Below are 20,999 nucleotides of genomic sequence, written 5' to 3'. Positions count from 1 at the left end.
GAGGGAGGGAGACCGTGTGGAGAGGGGAGGGGAGGAGAGAGGAGGGGAGGGGAGGGGAGGGGATGGGAGGGGAGGGGAGGGGATGGGAGGAGAGGGGAGGGGAGGGGAGGGGGAAGGAAGGACAGACAGAAGGAAGGAAGGAAGGACAGAAGAAGAAAGAAAGAAAGAAAAGAAAGAAAAAGAAAAAGAAAGAAAGAAAAAGAAAGAAAGAAAAGAAAAGAAAGAAGAGAAGAGAAGAGAAAGAGAGAGAGAAAGAAAGAAAGAAAAGACAGGCAGGAGAATCACTTGAGCTTAGGAGTTCAAGACCTCAAGACCAGTCTGGGCAATATACTGATACTCCATATCTACAAAAAAATTAAAAATCAGCCAGGCACAGTGGTACGTGCTGATAGTCCCAACTATTCCGGAAGCTGAGGCTGGAGGATCACTTGAGCCCAGGAGTTTGAGGCTTCAGTGAGCTATGATTGGGCAACTACATTCCAGCCTGGGTGACAGAGTGAGACCATCTCAAAAACAAAAAAAAAAAAAAGAAAGAAAGAAAGAAAATGAGGACAACTCACAGAATGGGAGAAAATATTTGCAAATCATGGATCTGTTAAGGAACTAGCATCCAGAATTTTTTTCCTAAAACAAATTTAAAAAAGAAAAGAAAAAACAAACACATAGCTATAAAAAAAACCCAATCAATAGGAAAAATATTTGAATAGATATTTCTTCAAAGATATACATATGACGACCAATAAGCACATGAAAAGATGCTCAACATCATTAATCATTAGGGAAATGCAAATCAAAACCACAATTAGATACCACCTCTCACTAGAATGGCTGTAATAAAAAAAAAAAAGAAAGAAAGAAAAGAAAGAAAAATAACAAATGTTAGTGAAGAAGAGAAGAATGGAACTCTTGTACATTGCTGGTAGGAATGTTAAATAGTACAGCTGCAGAGAATTGGCAGTAGGACAGGTATGATGGCTCATGCCTATAACTCCAGCACTTTGGGAGGCCAAGGCAAGTGGATCACTAGAGGCCAGGAGTTCGAGACCAGCCTGGGCAACATGGTGAAACCCCATCTCTACTAAAAATACAAAAATTAGCCAGGAGTGTTGGCACATGCCTGTAATCCCAGCTACTCGCGAGGCTGAGGTACGAGAATCACTTGAGCCCAAGAACTGGAGGCTGCAATGAGATATGACTGCCCCACTGCACTGCAGCCTGCGTGACAGAGCAAGACTCGGACTCAAAAGCAAAACAAAAAGTATTGATACCTGCTACAATATTGTAGAAATCTTGAAAACAATATGTTAAGTGAAAGAAATCAGGCACAAATAACCACATATTATATGATTCTGTTTATACGAAATGCCCAGATTAGGCAAATACATACAGACAGAAAGTGGATTAGTGATTATGAGGGGCTGGGGGAAGGTGAGAATGGGAAAAGACTGCTAAGGAGTACACGGCTTCTTTTGGGAGTGATTAAAGTGTTTTAGAATAGTTAGTTGATGGTCATACAACTTTGTGAATATATTAAAAACCAATGGGCCAGGCGTAGTGGCTCACACCAGTAATCCCAACACTTTGGGAGGCCAAGGCAGGAGGACTGCTTGAGCTCAGGAATTTGAGACCAGCCTGGGCAACATGACAAAACCCTGACTCTACAAAAAATACAAAAAACAAATTAGCCACTGTAGTGGTGCACATCTGTAGTCCCAGCTACTGAGGAGGCTGAAGTGGATCACCTAAGCCTGGGGAGGTTGAGGCTGCAGTGCACCGTGACTGTGCCACTTAACTCCAGGTTAGGTGACAGTGAGATCCTATGTCAAAAAAAAAAAAAAAAAAAAAAGAAGGCCGGACCCGGTGGCTCACGCCTATAATCCCAGCACTTTGGGAGGCCAAGGAGGGCAGATCTTCTGAGGTCGGGAGTTTGAGACTGGCCTGGACAACATGGTGAAACCCCATCTCTACTAAAAATACAAAAAAACTAGCTGGGCGTGGTGGCAGGCACCTGTAATCCCAGCTACTCAGGGGGCTGAGGCAGGAGAATTGCTTGAACCCAGGAGGCGGAGGTTGCAGTGAGCCAAGACTGTGCCACTCCACTCCAGCCTGAGCGACGACAGAGCGAGACTCTGTCTCAAAAAAAAAAAAAAAAAAAAAAAAAAAGACTATATGGGAAAAGTTCCTTGTACTATTCTTACAACTTTCCAGTAAGCTTGAAATTATATCACAATAAAAAGTAACTGGGTTGGGTGCAGTGGCGCATGCCTGTAATCCCAGCACTCTGGGAGGCCGACGCAGGCAGACTGCTTGAGCTCAGGAGGTTCAGGACCACCAGCCTGGGCAACATGGCAAAGCCTATCTCTACAAAAAATACAAAAATTAGCCAGACATGGTGGCATGCACCTATAGTCCCAGCTATACTTAGGAGGCCAAGGTGGGAGGATGGCTTGAGCTCTGGAGGCGGAGGTTGCAGTAAGCCAAGATCGTGCCACTACACTCAAGCCTGAGTGACAGAGACACTGCCTTTAATTAATTAATTATTAATTAAATTTAAAAATTTTTAATTAAAAAATTTTTAATGTAAAATTTTTTTAAAATTTAGTAATTAAAAAAATATTTAATTAAATAAATAAATACATAAATAATAACCAAAAAAAAGAGAATGTATCCACTACTGTCCCTTTTGGGATTTGTTCCTTTATCATAATGATAACTACAGGTTCATTTATCTAAGTTTAATACCATATTGAGATAATTTTTCCAAGACTGAGCTCATATCTAATCATATAAAGGATAAAGAATATTCTTTCTAGCATTTAATCAATATACGACATATCCTGATCACTCACAAATTAGTCAATATGAGGATAAATCAGGAAAAAATAAGGATTATATTTCAAAAACATATACTCAAAGTAAACATCCCATGTTATTTTGGGTTCAATGGCTTCAGGGAGAACATCAGTTGACTGCTCTGGCAGCCTCTCCATCATAGATGCTTTTTAATATTTTGTCAAGATCAAGTCCTTTGATTTGCTAATAATTATTATAATAAAACAATTACATAAAATTTGTATTAAAAGTTTTTCTCATCCAAAACAATCTATAGAGTCAATGCAATCCCTATTGAATCTCAATGGCACTTTTTGCAGAAATTAAAAAAATAAAAACCCATCCTAGAATTAATATGGGATCTCAAAAGACCCAGAATAGTCAAAATAATCTTAAAAAAGAAGAACAGGTTAGGCATGGTGCCTCACACTTGTAATCTCAGCATTTTAGGAGGCCAAGGTGGGAGGATCACTTGAGGCCAGGAGTTTGAGACCAGCCTGGACAACATAGTAAGACCTCATCTCTATAAAAAATTAAAATTAAAAAAAAGAACAAATTTGAAAGACTAATGCTTCCTAATTTCAACTTACTACAAAGCTACAGTAATCAAAAGAGGATGGTGGCAAAGAGACAGACATATAGACCAATGGAATAGATCAGAGAGTCAAGAAAGTAAACCCACTTATATATGGTCAATTGATTTTTGACAAGGATGCCAAGGCCATTCAATGGGAAAATAATGGTCTTTAACAAATGGTGCTAAAAAACTGGATATCCACAAGCAAAAGCATGAAATTGGACCTTACCTTATACCATACACAAAAATTAACTTGGCGATTCCTCAAGGATGTAGAACTAGAAATACCATTTGACCCAGCCATCCCATTACTGGGTATATACCCAAAGGATTATAAATCATGCTGCTATAAAGACACACGCACACGTACGTTTACTGCGGCACTATTCACAATAGCAAAGACTTGGAACCAACCCAAACGTCCATCAATGATAGACTGGATTAAGAAAATGTACCACATGTACACCATGGAATACTATGCAGCCATAAGAAAGGATGAGTTTGTATCCTTTGTAGGGACATGGATGAAGCTGGAAACCATCATTCTGAGCAAACTATTGCAAGGACAGAAAACCAGACACTGCACGTTCTCACTCATAGGTGGGAATTGAACAATGAGAACACCTGGACACAGGGTGGGGCACATCACACACCGGGGCCTGTCGTGGGGTCTGGGGAGGGGGAAGGGATAGCATTAGGAAATGTACCTAATGTAAATGACAAGTTAATGGGTACAGCACACCAACATGGCACATGTGTACATATGTAACAAACCTGCACGTTGTGCACATGTACCCTAGAACTTAAAGTATAATAAAACAAATAAATAAATAAAAATAAATTTTAAAAAATTAACTCAAAATGTATCAAAGGCGGCTGGGTGCGGTGGCTGAGGCCTGTAATCCCAGCACTTTGGGAGGCAGAGGCAGGCAGATCACTTGAGGTCAGGAGTTCAAGACCAGCCTGGCCAACATGGCAAACCCCCTATGTACTAAAAATACAAAAATTAGCTGGGCGTGGTGGCGTGCACCTGTAATCCCAGCTACTTGGGAGGCTGAGGCAGGAGAATCGCCTGAACCCAGAAGGTGGAGGTTACAGTGAGCCGAGATTGCACCACTGTACTCCAGCCTGGGCGACAGAGCAAGACTCCATCTCAAAAAAAAAAAAAAAAAAGGTATCAAAGGCGTAAATTTAAAAGCTTAGACTATAAAACTCTTTTTTTTTTTTCTTAAGACAAAGTCTCACTCTGTCACCCAGGCTGGAGTGCAGTGGCAAGATCTCAGCTCACTGCAACCTCCGCCTCCCAGGTTCAAGCAATTCTCCTGCCTCAGCCTCCTGAATAGCTGGGATTACAGGCAGGCACCACCATGCCCGGCTAATTTTTGTATTTTTTAGTAGAGATGGGATTTCACCATGTTGGTCAGGCTGGTCTCAAACTCCTGACCTTGTGATCCGCCCGCCTCGGCCTCCCAAAGCGCTGGGATTATAGGTGTGAACCACCACGCCTGAAAATCTTCATGACATTGGAGATGGCAATAATTTCATGACATCATAAGCATACGACGAAATAAAAAAACAGATAAATTAGGTTCATCAAAATTAGAAACTTTTTGTTCATGAAAGGACACCACAGCAACAGAATGAAATGACAAGCCACAGAATGAAGGCAAATATTTGTTAATTATGTATCTGATAAGGGATTAATATCCAGAATATATGAAGAATTCCTACAACTAAACAATAAAAAACAAACAACACAATTTTTTTTTTTGAGACAGGGTGTCACTCTTGTCACCCAGGCTGGAGTGCAGTGACAGTGGCAGTCACAGCTTATTGCAGCCTCGACCACACAAGCCCAAGCAATCCTCCCACCTCAGCCTCTTGAGTAGCTGGGACTACAGGTATGTGCCACCATGCCTGGCTAATTTTTTTTTACTTTTTGTAGAGACAGGGTTCCCTATATTGCCCAGGCTGGTTCTGAACTCCTGGGCTCAGATGATCTTCCTGCCTCAGCCTCCCAAAGTGCTGGGATTACAGGCGTGAGCCACTGTGCCTAATCGGCAATACAATTTCTTTTTAAATGTACAACGGATTTGAATAGACATTTCACCAAAGATACAGAAATGGCCAATAAGCATACGAAAAGATGCTTAACATTACTAATCATTAGGGAAATAACAAATCAAAACCACAATGAAATACCACTTCATACCCATTAGAATGGCTATTATCAAAAAACAAACATAAATAACTGTTGGCTAGAATATGGAGAAATTAGAACCCTTCCTTGTGCTTTGCTGTTAGGAATGTCAAATGATACAGCTGATATAGAACACAGTATTGCAGTTCCTCAAAAAATTAAAAATAGAATTACCATATGATCCAGCAATTCCATTTCTGGGTATATACCTAAAATAATTGAATGCAGGCCTCAAAGAGATATTTGCATATCTATGTTCATAACAGCATTATTCGTAATAGCCCAATGGTGGAAGCAATCCAAGTGTCCATCAACAGATGAACAGATAGACCAGGCACAGTGGCTCATACCTGTAATCCCAACACTTTAGGAGGTCGAGGCGAGTGGATCACATGAGGTCAGGAGTTTGAGACAAGCCTGGCCTACATAGCAAAACCCCATCTCTACTAAAAATACAAAAATTAGCCAGGCATGGTGGCACACTCCTGTAGTCTCAGCTACTCGGGAGGCTGAAGCAGGAGAATCACTTGAACCCAGGAGGTGGAGGTTGCAGTGAGCTGAGATTGTGCCACTGCACTCCAGCCTGGGTGACAGAGCAAGACTCCATCTCCAAAAAAAAAACAAAACAAAACAAAACCCAAATGAACAGATAAATAAAATATGGGGAGTGTGCATGTGTGTACATATATACACACATAAATATACATATACACACACAATTGAATTTATTTAACTTTAAAAGAATAAAATTTTGACACAAGCAACAACTGGATTAACCCTGAAGACATTATGCTAAGAGAACAAAGCCAGTCACAGAAGGACAAATACTGCATGATTCCAATTATATAAGTAGTAAAATTCATAGAGAGAAAATGTAGAATGGTAGTTGCTAGGGGTTAGGGGAAGGGAGAATCGGAGAATTATTGTTTAACAAGTACAGAATTTCAGTTTGGAAGATGAGAAAGTTCTGGAGATGGTTGATGGTGAAGGTTGCACAACAATGTAAATACACTTAATGCCACTGAACTGTACATTTAACATACATGTACAGTGGTTAAAGTATAAATGTGATTAAAATGGTAAAGTTTATGTTATATATACATATTCTACCACAATTTTAAAACAAAAACAAAAAATGGTTAAAATGATAGATTTTATGTTATGAATATTTTACCAAAATCTAAAAAACAAACTCGTTCTCAATCTAATTGTCCTCATTGTAAATTTTTAAACACATCAAACTTACCTTGGCAAATGAATAAACTGTTTTCTTGTTTAACTCTTTGGTTCTTAGTTGGTTCTTAGGGGTAACCTCTAGGGATATACTTGCCTTTCTCTTTTCAAAATTGCATACTAATACAGATGAATCAATCACTAGCATACAGTGGGATATCTACATTTTTTTAAAAAACATCCTTTCTACTACTGAAAACAGTATCTATTCAGTAAGTGGAAAACTTTGTGAAAACAGAAGTCTATGTAGCAGAGGAAGAGCCAAATGTGCTCTTTCACAAATAGTTGCTAAATTTCAGTCCAACAAACTTTTTTATATACAACCTTACTTTCTTCCTGGTTTACGTAAACTTGGCAGGAAGAAAGGTAAACTAGTCAATCATCATAAGTCAATTGATCTTTACTCACAGGAACCATGCACTGTCTGTAACTATCAATAGAAAAGCAGATTACAATTTTTACAAAATAATTAGAATATAACAATATTGTAAAACAAATATTTCCCATATTGGCAAAGCTGCAAAGTTGGGCATATGCCTTTCTATTTCAATGGTTTTAATTATTTCTTAATCCTTTTTAAATGAATAATGAAGACCTGAACTTTCCAATTAAGTCATTACAAAATTTCTTTAGAATACTGCTCCCCCTATACTCTAGTGGTACACTCTCTTATGCTGATCTACATGACAGTAATTTCATTAAAAAATATAAAACTTTTCTGGCCAGGCATGGTAGCTCATGCCTGTAATCTTGGCCCTCTGGGAGGCCACTGCAGGAGGATCCCTTGAGCTCAGGAGTTTGAGACCAGCCTGGACAACATAATGAGACCTTGTAACTACAAAAAAAATAGCCGGGCACGGAGGCTCACGCCTGTAATCGCAGCACTTTGGGAGGCGGGCAGATCACAAGGTCAGGAGTTTGAGACCAGCCTGGTCAACATGGTGAAACCCCATCTCTACTAAAAATACAACAAATTAGCGGGGCATGGTGGCACGCACCTGTAATCCTAGCTACTTGGGAGGCTAAGGCAGGAGAATTGCCTGAACCCAGGAGGCGGAGGTTGCAGTGAGCTGAGATCTGCCACTGCACTCCAGCCTGGGCAACTAAGACTGTGTGTCGGAAAAAATTAATTAATTAAATTTAATTTAAAAATTAGCAGGGTACAGTGGTGTGTGCCTGTGGTCCCAGACACTTCGGAGGCTGAAAGGGGAGGATCGCTTGAGCCCAGAAGGTCAAGGCTGCCTGAGCCGTGATTGCGCCATGCGATCGTGAGCCACTGCACTCCTGCACCACTGCACTCCAGCTTGGGTGACATAACGGGACCCTGCCTCAAAAAAAAAAAAAAATTTAAAAAAAGGCCAGGCACAGTGGCTCAAGCCTATAATCCCAGCACTTTGGGAGGCTGAGGTGGGCAGATAGTCTGAGGTCAGGAGTTCAAGACCAGCCTGGCCAACATGGTGAAACCCCATCTCTACTAAAAATACAAAAAAAAATTAGCTGGGTATGGTGGCGGCCGCCTATAATCCCAGCTACTCAGGAGGCTGAGGCAGGAGAATTGCTTGAACTCGGGAGGCAGAGGTCGCAGTGAGCCAAGATTGCACCATTACACTCCAGCCTGGGCAACAGAGTGAGACTCCGTTCTCAAACAAACCAAAAAAAAAACAGCCAAAAAAAAAAAAAAACTTTTCCAACAAGATCAACTATGGATTATAAACTATAATAGTTTGAAAGAGGCATTTATAAGCAACTAATTAAACTCATTAATATAATGCATCAAAAGAAAGTTAGGAGAATCTGGAAGGTAGGATAACTAGAATGGGAATCAGATGGCCTATTTTTCAGTCTTGACTGCTACATATTAACTGTGTGATCTGGGCAAGTCATTTAGCTCAACAGTTCCCAGACTTCTGAGGCTTTTATCCAGGGTCCCAGATGAAGTTTCCAGTTGATATTCTGTTAAGTACAGATAGTTTTACAAATTCATTTTGTAAAAGTAGGAAGAGTATTTGTCAAAATAGAAAAAAGTGGAAAAAAATAGCTTCATTAGAAATTCACTACATCCTGCTTATTTTCTCCATTTTAACTTTATATCTGTGAAAACTTCAATAGGAACTAAACAATGATTTATTTAAAAAACAGCATTTGGTAACCAAAAACTACATATTTCTTAATTTGAAGCAAAATAACAACAGTATGGGCTCTAAATTCAGTATCACATTCAAATCCCACCTTTACCAGTCACTAGCCATATAACATTTTAACCATTTTTTTGTTTTCTAGATTCATTACTCTAAAAACTCTCTAAGCCTACACTTATTCATCTATAAAAATGTAGATAATACCTACCTCAAAGGGGTGATGAAACGATTAAATAAAATAACGAAAGTATCTAGTACGGTACTGGCATATAATAAGCATTCAATAAATGGTAGCAGTTACCTAAAAATGAGATGAGATAGGATTATCACCAAGATTCTATGACTCTATAGACAAGCAATAGGAGAGGGAAATGTGATCAATAAGGTCTGTGAAGACAGATACATTGGAACAGTTCCTTTATAGTGGGTTTAAAAAAAGAATTGATTTTATTTATTACAACTTTGGTTCTGAGAAAGTAAATTTGGCCAAAAAAAAAAATTTGGTAAACTTGTCATTTATTTTGTTTACTTGCCAATTCAAGGCTAAAACTGTTTAAAACTGTTTTGCTTTTCTTTAAAGTAACATATTTTATTTATATTAGTGATCACCGAATCAGAAGGCCAGAAATGATTTTGAATTCATCTAGTCAATCAGCACTCTACTAACAAATAGACTCAGAAAGGAATGTGCTTAAACTCACCTCCATCCTTCATTCATAACATAATTTATCACTTTAATTTTTTAAAAAAGTCTAAATCCCTCTCATATTTACCATTTAAAAATTTCATATAAGTAGCATCTTACCATCTGTGTAACAGTAGGGAAAATACACATAGTCGTATTTTCATAAAGAAATTCTGAAAGGCTATATAATACTTTTATTAAAAGTATAAAGAGCAAGATATGTGGGAGCAGGGTGAGATTGAGACTTCACTGTATCTGCCCTTATATTACTTTGACTTATGAACTATATGAATGTAATTATCTATTGAAAATACACTAAATAATAACAACAAAAACCTCTCATACTTAAAGTTTCCCAAAAAGTTTTCCTCCACCCATACTAATCAACTCTGCATCAACCCCACCATTCACATAAATATACTTATCAATGCATCATTTTATATGTAAAGTCTTAAGGTTTTACATCATGAAGCTTGTGAAAGGTTGATATTTGTGCAACATACAAAAAAATTGTGGCTGGGCGCGGTGGCTCACACCTGTAATCCCAGCACTTTGGGAGGCTGAGGCGGGTGGATCACAAGGTCAGGAGACCGAGACCATCCTGGGTAACACAGTGAAACACCGTCTCTACTAAAAATACAAAAAATTAGCCGAGCGTGGTGGCACGCGCCTGTAGTCCCAGCTACTCGGGAGGCTGAGGCAGGAGAATCGCTTGAACCCAGGAGGTGGAGGCTGCAGTGAGCCGAGATCCTGCCACTGCACTCCAGCCTGGGTGACAGAGCAAGGCTCCTCTGACTCAAAAAAAAAAAAAAAAATTGTTACAGTAATAACATATAATTCTTTTTATTCAATAAGCATTTCCAAAGTCTCCAAAATTAGCCCACTAGAATACAAAGTTATATTTCCTATGTTATCACTACAAATGATAATTTATGGAATAAAGCATTTCTACTTTGAACAAACTGGAAGTCCCCATAAAAGTTTTTTAAAAATTCATTTTCATGGACAACTGAACTTTTTGAAAAATAGTATATTTTAAGTGAAAGTTCCCCAAAATGACACATTTACCATAGAAAATTTACAGCAGTGCATGTTAGTTTTATATTAAACCTTTCAGTACCTTCTATTTCTCCCTTGTTCAGGTTATAAGCATAAGCCCTGAGATGCTATTAAAAGCAGTGACTCACCTTGTTTACCTTAAGTTTGAATACAGAGTATAACAAAACTACCATTCCTGACAAGAGTGGCCTCTAGACCGGTAGCTCTCAACCAGGAGTGATTTTGTCCCTAGGAGACATTTGGCAACGTCTGAACAATTTTTGGCTATCATAATCGGGTTCTACTGGCATCTAGTGGGTAGAGGCCAGGGATGCTTCTAATGCACAGGACAGCCCCTCACAACAAAGAATTCTCTGTCCCAAAATGTCTATATGTTGCTCTTGAGAAACTGCTCTAGATTATAGATCATATTAGCCAAGTATTGTGGTGCACACATATAGTCCCCTGTAGTCCTGACTACTTGGGAGGCTGAAGCAGAAGGATTGCTTGAGCCCAGGAGTTGGAGACCACAGAGAGTTATGACCATGCCACCGCACTGTGTAGCCAGGGCAACAGCCAGCCTGGGCAAAAAAGCGAGACCCCCATCTCTCAAAACACATAACAGCAAAAAAAATTTAATTAAAAATTAAAAAACAGATTATATATAGATCTTAAACAATCTTAAAGGATATGACCCAACTCCTTACCTACTGGAGAAAATCAGGATGGGATTTCTGTATGACTTCCGCTTTTGACGTTAAAAGTAATTTTCAGGGAAAAAGGAATCCCTACAAAGCTTGTGCTATATTTTCAGAGCTAAATACAATTTCTGCGTGCTTTTACTTTTATATAATTGTAAATACAGCACCTGCTTCAAGAAAAAAACCTCAGTGTGATATAAAGCTACACTTTTAAATTTGATATGCCTTTAAAGTATGTGTATATGAACATATATACACATATACATAGAAAGATAGGCCTAGAAAATTTACTGAACGAAAAATTTTAATATTGGTTACCTTGAAGGGTAGAATTTGAAGAATTAATGGGGGTGGGAAGAAGCACTTTTACTTTTCCCCTTATACCTACTATCTATATTGTTGAGTTTTTCAACAAGTAACTATTTTGTAATAATTTTATTATTTTCTAATTTTTTGAGATGGAGTCTTGCTCTGTTACCCAGACTGGAGTGCACTGGTATGATCTTGGCTGACTGCAGCCTCCGTCTCCCGGGTTCAAGAGATTCTCCTGCCTCAGCCTCCCAAGTGGCTGGGATTACAGGCGCCTGCCACCATACCCAGCTAATTTTTGTATTTTTAGTAGAGACAGGCTTTCACCATGTTGGTCAGGCTGGTCTCAAACTCCTGACCTCAGATGATCCATCCGCTTTGGCCTCCCAAAGTGGTGGGATTACAGGCGTGAGCCACCACGCCCGGCCACTTTTGTAATAATTTTAAAAGGGGGCTGTCACACACACACATACACACACAAACACACATATACACACACATTCATTCTTACGACAAAAATTGAAAACCATGTCTCACACAATCTTTTCTTTAGAAATTGTATTTTTATTTCGATTTGCTAAAAATATTAAAAGACCACAATTCTAAAATTAAAATTTAAAAATTGGTTTTTCGGTCAGGCACAGTGGCTTACAACTTGTAATCTCTGCATTTTTGGAGGCCAAGGCAAGAGGATCCCTTGAGGCCAGGAGTTCAAGACTAGCCTGGGCAACACTTTTTTTTTTTTTAAATCAGGTGGAGTGGTGGAGTACACCTCTAGTTAGACCTAGCTCTTTGGGAGGCTGAGGCAGTAGGATTGCTTGAGCCCAGGAATTCGAGGTTGCAGTGAACTATGATCATGCCACTGCATTCCAGCCTGGGTGACAGAGCGAAAGCCCATCTCTAAAAATAAATAAATAAATAAAAATAGGCTGGGTGTGGTGGCTCACACCTGTAATCCTAATCTCAAAATAAATAAATAAAAATTTAAAATAAAAACCATTTTTTAAAGTGGTTTTTTTTTTTTTTTAAGAGATGGAGTCTCACTCTGTCACCCAGGCTGGAGTGCAGTGACGCGATCTCAGCTCACTGTGACTTCCGCCTCCCAGGTTCAAGCAATTCTCCTGCCTCAGCCTCCTGAGTAGGCTGAGATTGCAGGTGCGTGCCACCACGCCCACCTAATTTTTGTTTTTTAGTAGAGATGGGGTTTCACCATGTTGGTCAGGCTGGTCTCGAACTCCTGATCTTGTGATCCACCCACCTCGGCCTCCCAAAGTGCTGGGATTACAGGCGTTAGCCACCGCACCAGGCCTAAAGTGGTTTTTAAGAAATTTTTAACCTAACTTCTATTCTGAACATGGATACATTTCTTAATAGGATTCAATGCAGTGCTAGCTCTTCTAATCAAGGGCTTCGATAGCTAAGAAACATGCTAAGAATGCCTGAAGAAATACGAAGCAGGTATTTACCCCAATGTTTAAAATAACAAAAGGGCCAGGTGGGTGGCTCACGCCTGTAATCCCAGCACTTTGGGAGACCTAGGCGAGCAGATCACCTGAGGTCAGGAGTTCGAGACCAGCCTGGCCAATATGGTGAAACCCCCATCTCTGCTAAAGATAGAAAAATTAGCCAGGCATGGTGGCACGCACTTGTAATCTCACTACTGAGGCAGGAGAATCACTTGAATGCAGGAAGCAGAGGTTGCAGTGAGCTAAGATCGTGCCAGCCTGGGCGACAAGACTCCATCTCAAAAAAAAAAAAAAAAGTACTGAAAGATGTGAGTCCATTCCTCTAACCAAAAGGTCTTTTGCTTGGCCAGCAAGAAAGAGTAGCTTGTTTTTTCTCAGCTCTTGGCTCTGATATTAAATATAAAGAGGTCCTTAGAGTGTCTACTCCTCTGTACACAAAATGTAGAAGACCAACTAATTCTAGAGCAAAAATACTAGGGCTCCACATTTCTTATTTCTCACCTAATCCTGCCCCATTAGAGCAACAAGACAAACTTCACTCCCAAACTACACACCAATTCATCATCTTTTTGGATGTCTAGGTACTTGTTTCTAAAATATTTTAATTTAATTTTTTTTTTTTTTTTTGAGACAGAGTCTCTCTCTGTCACCCTGGCTGGAGGGCAGTGGCGTGATCTTGGCTCACTGCAACCTCTGCCTCCTGGGTTCAAGTGATTCTCCTCCCTCAGCCTCCTGAGTAACTCAGATTACAGGCGCCCTCCACCAAGCCTGGCTAATTTTTTGTTTTAATAGAGACAGAATTTTGCCATGTTGGCCAGGCTGGTCTCTAACTCCTGACCTCAGCTGATCCACCCGCCTTGGCCTCCCAAAGTGCTGTGATTACAGGCGTGAGCCACCATGCCCGGTGGTTATAAATATTTAGGAAAAATGAAGGCCAGGCATGGTGGCTCACGCCTGTAATCCCAACACTTTGGGAGACCAAGGTGGGAGAATCACTTGAGGCCAGAAGTTTGAGACCAGCCTGGCCAACGTGACAAAACGCTGTCTCTACCAAAAATATAAAAATTACGTGGGAGTGGTGGTGGATATCTGTAATCCCAGCCACTCAGGAGGGTGAGACAGAAGAATCGCTTGAACCCAGGAGGCGGAGGTTGCAGTGAGCCAAGATCGTGCCACTGCACTCCAGCCTGGGTGACAGAATGAGACCCTGTCTCAAAAAAATAAATAAAAATAAACAAAATATTTAGGAAAGATGAGACTGAGGATTTTAGTATTATTCATCAAATGCCAATTACATGAGTATTTTTTGAAGAACACTGTTACCTTTTCACACTGAAAATTCAAAGGCAATAATAATAAAAGAAGACAGCTCATCTTGTCAGACAGAAAAAGAAAAGGGAAAATTTTTGCTTGGCCAAAACAGGTCATTTTATTCACAAAGGCACAGACTATACTCTACCACACATACTATAAAGACTAGATACTCCAAGAATTTCCTCTCTATGTGATATGGGAGAAACAGGACCCCAAAAAAATTTCCTGCTTACACAGATTAAGAAAGCATCTATACACCCACTAAGCATCATCTTAGATTAGGCTAAAGTGGGTATCCTAGAAACTTCCATTCCAAAAATGAGGTCTATATGTACTCTTAACCTCTAAATCCTTTTAGGCACAGAAAACATAAGTAAACAGGAGAATACGGGGTTCTCCTAACATTAGGCACCACTAAGTGGGTGTAGGAATCACCAACACATGACTTCTACAATAAGCTTCAAAAATACAAAAGGCATGGATTCTGCCCATAGCTTTAATTACATGGTATGGAGACTCCAAAGACCATTACACATACACACACACACAAACACACACACACACACACACACACACACACAGACATGCACAGTCAAAAAGAGAGAGAGAGAGAGAGAAATTTATGACTTTGGGGGCACACTAGTGCTCTACCTGTGAAGAAATGTAAGACTATTACTTATAAAAAAGCAAATGGTTGCCAGGCACAGTGGCGTGTGCCTATAGTCCCAGCTACTTAGGAGGATGAGGTAGGAGGACCACCCGAGCCCAGGAGTTTGAGGCTAGCCTGGACAACATAGCAAAACCTGTCTCAAAAAAAAAAAAAAAAAAATTAAGGCCGGGCGTGGTGGCTCATGCCTGTAATTCCAGCACTCTGAAAGGGCGATCACCTGAGGTCAGGAGTTTGAGACCCACCTGGCCAACATGGTAAAACCTCATCTCTACTAAAAATACAAAAAAATTAGCCAGTCGTGGTAGCAGGCACCTGGAATCCCAGTTACTAGGGAGGCTGAGGCAGGAAAATAGCTTGAACCTGGGAGACGGGGGTTGCAGTGAGCCAAGATCGAGCCACCGCACTCCAGCCTGGGTGACAAGAGCAAGACACAGTCTCAAAAAAAACAAAAAAAACAAAAAATTAAAATTAAAAAAAAAGGCAAATGAGTGACCTTTCATCTCACCCATGACAATTATGTAAAAATGGTCAAGAAAATCAAGGTCCCCTTTTTCTATCACATTTAGACCAAAGCAAACTCTTTCAGATTCTCATTTACAAGTTTCAAAGAAAATAAGCTCTAATCTTTAGTCTAAAGATATCCCCCACACTTCATTTCCTAGCTAAAAAGTACTGTGTTCTAGCTTAATCTCTCACGTTTCACTGAAAGGATAAAATAAAGCCTTCCACAAGACCAAGAGTAGGGATACTCCAGAGTCTCTCCCCATAACTGCCTACTCAAATAAAACATTTCTCTCACCTTGGCTTAGAAGTTATTTCCCTTACCGTGAAATTCAAAGACGTAGACATTCAAGGGACTACCCGCCTTATAACCCACACACTTTTTTTTCCAAAGCAAAATGTTAGGGTCAGAATGTACTAAGGTTTTAAATATTAAATAAAACCCTGTTCAGACCTAGAATGATAAGACAGTATACTAACTGCAGTCTGTAACCCACAAATAATTTCTCCTTATTCCTCTCAAATCCAAGAGCCAGGATTGTTAGTACACACAGAGAAATTCCTGTACTTTAACACCAAGACCAGAGGTTAAAATAACTGGTCACAGGTGACAACTCAGGCACCTCAGAACCAAAATAGAAGAAATACTCTGAGCACTTAAAACAATCACGGTACAGTACTCTACGCAAGCCACAGTCAACAGAAAAAAGCATACACATAAAATACCGCCCCTTGGGATCACAAGGTCAGGAGATCCAGACCATCCTGGACATGGTGAAACCCTGTCTTTACTAAAAAATACAAAATATTAGCCGGGAGTGGTGGCACGCGCCTGTAGTCCCAGCTACTCAGGAGGCTAAGGCAGGGGAATCGCTTGAACCCAGGAGGCGGAGGTTGCAGTGTGCCGAGATCGCGCCACTGCACTCCAGCCTGACGACAGAGCGAAACTCCATCTCAAAAAACAAAAACAAAACCCGCCCCTTTTTCCCCAGAACCCAAAAGAAGTTAATGCCTACCATCCCAGGTTGCTCAGACCTAAAAATGTGTACACATTAGAGTACACACAGAAGAGTTAAAGAAATGAAGGACTTCACTGCAAAGGCAGAGTGAAGGTGTCCAGCCGGGCACGGTGGCTCATACCTGTAATCCCAGCACTTTGGGAGGCCGAGGCGGGCGGATCACCTGAGGTCAGGAGTTCGAGACCAGCCTGACCAACATGGTGAAACCCCGTATCTAATAAAAATACAAAATTAGTCGGGCGTGGTGGCGCACGCCTGTAATCCCAGCTACTCGGGAGGCTGAGGCAGAAGAATCGCTTGAACCTGGGAGGCGGAGGTTGCAGTGAGCTGACATCAAGCCATTGTATTCTAGCGTAGACAACAAGAGCGAAACTCCATCTCAAAAAAAAAAAAAAAAAAAGAGGTTTCCACAGGTTGCCCCACTTTTTCCAAGCCTAAAACCTCCGAGTTCAGCTACCCAGCTATTCCGAAGCTCAGGGATGCCCTGGAACTTCCTTTTCCTGTCTAACTTCACAAAAGGTCCCAGAAGGAGGAGTCACGTGATTTTTCAGGGTAAAAGCCGAGAGATCCCTAATACTCAAACCTGTCTCAAACTGAAGAGGGAGAATAAGAACTGTCCTTAAGCACACAGGTAAGACACACACAAGGCAGAAGGCAAATAAACGTATCCCTCAACTCTGAGGAGAGGCTCAGAAGAGAAACGATCTTTGCACCAGCTCTGTCTCTGTCTCTGTTTGTCTCTCTCAGTACCAAGGGCAGGGACTCTGGCAAGACCCCGCCCCCCACCCCCAACTCCAAAGCAGGGTGGGCGGGAGGCAGCCTGAGGAGTCCCTGTTCCCGCGCGAAGCTCAGAGACCAAAGGACTCCCTATTGTGGGTCTACGAATGGTGACGGGAACCTGTCCCGCTCGAGCTAAAGAGTAAGCCGAGGGCTCACTAGGCCCTCACCGCGGCCACCGCCGCCATGGAGCCGACCGCTGTCACAGAAGGGCTCCACCAGGGAAGCGGGAGGATGGCCCCGGCCCAGAGCCTACCCAAAGAGAATTCACGCCTCACACTGTGTGGGAGGCGAGGGTCCCGGAGCCTTACCTCGGACACTTCGTCCTCGTCACTGCCAGAGGCACCACCTCCACCCCCGGTCCTCAGCACGGCAGCCGCCAACTTGAAATCCAGCGCCGCGTCCCCTCCGCCCGCACCGCTGCCGCCGCCGCCGCTGCTGCCGACTCCCGACGCTGGCCCGGCCTCCCCAAAGAGCCTCACGGTGCGGATCCCCAGACCGACCCCTCCCGGCGGAGGCGGCTCCGAGGCCCCAGCTGGGGCGGATCGCGGAGCCACAGAGTCCAGGTCCTCCTCAAAGGAGGTGCCGCCGCCTCCGCCATCAGTCAGCATTGTTCGCACGCGGAGCCGGAGACGGTGCCGACCCACTCGCGGTCACCGCCGCCGCTGATCTCGGGAACGAGAGGAGCAGCAAGAGGAAGAAGCGTCTCCTTTCCCCCGTCCCAGCAGCGCCACTAACTTCTCACTGCCTAACCTGCTGCCTCCCGCCCCCTCGACTCGCCACTGGCTGCAATACCCTGGCGGCTGCAGATCATTGGCCAAAGTGACCCGTCGCTCAGGCTCTTCGTCACGCGCCGCTCGCTGGCTCGCAGCCGCCAAGCTGCGTTGACCCGCGCAGGCCTAGGCGGTTGCGAACACCCGCCTCCCACTCTTCACCAGCTGACTTCCGCTCTTTTCCTATGTCTATTGGCCAACCCGCCTGACTATCGCGTCACGACCTTAAAGTGGATTAGTTGGCCTTGTGGTCAGTCATAGTGACCCCGAACAATGGGAGAATTCATTGGCGCCATAAAGTGTCGGTCACTTTGTCGCGGGACGTCGCGTGGTACAATTGGCCTGTGGGAGTACCATTGATCCCGCCCTCATCTGAGGTGACGGGAAAGGGCCGGGAAATTTCCACTTCTGAATAAAATGACTGCTGAAGTGATGACCCGCAAGAATTGGTCAAATTTGGAGTAGACTTCACCCTGCGCTTGGTGAAACTTGTACGTCAAGGATGCAAGAGGCGCCGAAGTAACGCAGCTCCCACCTGTCGCTCTCCGCTGGGTGCCGAGACTATGGCCGGAGAATAGCTGCACCGGGATTGGAGAAAGGAAGCCATCAGTCTTAGGAAGGCTCCACCTTCCTGCCATTGCCTGGTTGGAGGAGCGTAGCGTCAGTCACTAGAGCAGTCACCACCTCTGGGACAGGTGAAGATGTGTAACCTATTTGCCGGGGGCTATTTGGGAGGGAATAGAGGACGGGGAGCGATGAGGGAACAGACGAGGGGCAAGGCCGATCTCGCTTCGCGCCTCCCGCCTTTCTGAGTTGAGCCTAGCGCGCGGGTCTGAGGGACATCCGGGGAGCTGCTTGGGATGGCCGCCTTGGGTAGACTCGACCCGCCCGCCAGGACCCGGCCGCGCGCCGCAGTTCGGGCGCCTTCGGGCAGGATCGCCCGGCGGGGCCGCGTTCTCCTGCTTGCAGACGGCTGCGGGCCTGAGGGCTGGACAGCGCCATGCCTCAGTACCGGGAACTGTCCCACGTAGGAAGGTGGGAATGCCGCGAACGGCGTGCAGAATCCGACCTCAAGGTGGAACGGGGTGGTGAAGAGTGCATGCTCCGAGGCAGTTTCGAGTTCTGGTGCTGCCACTTATTTGCTGCCTGACTTCGGCGCGTTTGCTGTTTCATTTTTGTGACTTTCAACTCGCTCCTCTGTGAAATGGGAGTAATATTAGTACCTTCCTCATTGGGTTGTTGTTATGAATAAATTAGATGATAATATAGTGCTTAGCAAAGTCCCAAACTTACAGGAAAGACTCATTTTTGCTAGTTATTGTCTCCTCTTCCTTCAGGAACTCTCTGCTCGCCCCTGGGTCCTGCCAGCCCAACTAATTCTAGTTCTAATCAGATCTGTGTGGTGCAAAACAAGGCTAGCTGTGGTGGTCTTCCCTCCTCTAAGGAGATCTCTTCCTCCCTATATCCATCTCTCTATCTCTGTCTTTATCTTGTCAATAAAGAGGGGGTTTAAAAATGTTCAGATTCTATAGCGAGCGCTGTGGCTCACGCCTGTAATCCCAACACTATGGGATGTTGAGGCGGGCGGATCCTTTGAACCCAGTAGTTCGAGCCCAGCCTAGGCAACATGGTGAAACCCCGTCTCTACCAAAAATACAAAAATTGGGCTGGGCGCGGTGACTCACGCCTGTAATCCCAGCACTTTGGGAGGCCTAGGTGGGCGGATCATTTGAGGTCAGGAGTTCTAGACCAGCCTGGCCAACATGGTGAAACCCCGTCTATACTAAAAATACAAAAATTAGCCAGATGTGGTGGTGCGTGCCTGTAATCCCAGCTACTCGGGAGGCTGAGGCAGGGGAATCACTTGAACCCAGGAGGCGAAGGTTGCAGTGAGCCAAGATCGTGCCACTGCACTCCAGGTTAGGCGACAGAGCAACACATCGTCTCAAAAAAAAAAACAAAAAAAAAACTGTTTCCATCTAATCCTTTAATCAGACATGACTAAAAAAGGAGTCTGGTGGTTTGTATGGAAAATATCCTTTGACCCAGAGAATGTCCATATGATAACAGAATTTGGCTGAAAAAAAAAAAAAAATGGCCGGGCGCAGTGGCTCACACCTGTAATCCCAGCACTTTGGGAGGCAGAGGTGAGCAGATCACGAGGTCAGGAGATGGAGACAATCCTGGCCAACATGGTGAAACCCCGTCTCTACTAAAAATACAAAAATTAGCCAAGTGTGGCGGCGCGTGCCTGTAATCCCAGCTACTCGGGTGGCTGAGGCACGAGAATCGCTTGAACCCAGAAGGCGGAGGTTGCAGTGAGCCGAGATCGCACCACTGCACTGCAGCCTGGCGACAGAGCAAGACTCAGTCTCAAAAAAAAAAAAAAAAAAAAGTCATTTTCTCCTCTCTTACAACTTTAACAAAGGCCTTTATATATCTCAACTGTGCAATATTTAATATTTCGTCATCCTTAAACTGGGATCTTAAAATTTTATAAGAATATAATGATTTTTAAAATAACTTTAAAAGTTGATTCTGCCAAACATTTATTTAAAAAACATTTTGAATATCATAAACATTTCTTTGGCTTAGTAATTGCTCATTTTGACATTTCACATGTAAAGGATAGTGTTTTCTATGAGCAGAACATGTTTGTTAAATGTTCTTTCTAGATAATAAATAAGTTGTAGAAAATGTAAAAAAAAAGTCTTGTACCTATTCTAGAGAACTATTTTAATGTAAATGCTATGTACACTGGCTTTA

The 20,999-nt window shown here is 42.7% G+C and overlaps 1 protein-coding gene across 30 annotated transcripts in view; it reads right to left on the bottom strand.

The window, feature by feature from the left end:
- The window catches only part of ANKHD1 (ankyrin repeat and KH domain containing 1), a 145,558-nt gene extending 127,329 nt beyond the window's left edge, over window positions 1–18,229 (bottom strand). For 15 of the 30 annotated variants that reach the window (XM_014345045.5, XM_014345046.4, XM_014345049.4 and 12 more), the window contains exon 1: window positions 17,772–18,225. In XM_014345045.5, coding sequence (XP_014200531.1) covers window positions 17,772–18,071 — 300 coding nt within the window. In that variant the 5' untranslated portion in view covers window positions 18,072–18,225. Of the gene's footprint in view, window positions 1–17,771 lie in introns of all 30 variants that reach the window. The other 15 variants (XM_014345047.5, XM_063604257.1, XM_063604253.1 and 12 more) reach the window with 3 other exon arrangements.
- Between the last annotated feature and the right edge of the window lie 2,770 nt (window positions 18,230–20,999).

The sequence above is a fragment of the Pan paniscus genome, chromosome 4, assembly GCF_029289425.2.
Source record: "Pan paniscus chromosome 4, NHGRI_mPanPan1-v2.0_pri, whole genome shotgun sequence".
Taxonomy (NCBI): Eukaryota; Metazoa; Chordata; class Mammalia; order Primates; family Hominidae; genus Pan; species Pan paniscus.
The sequence above is the reverse complement of the archived record's forward strand: the minus strand, read 5'-3'. Positions and strand labels throughout refer to the sequence as shown.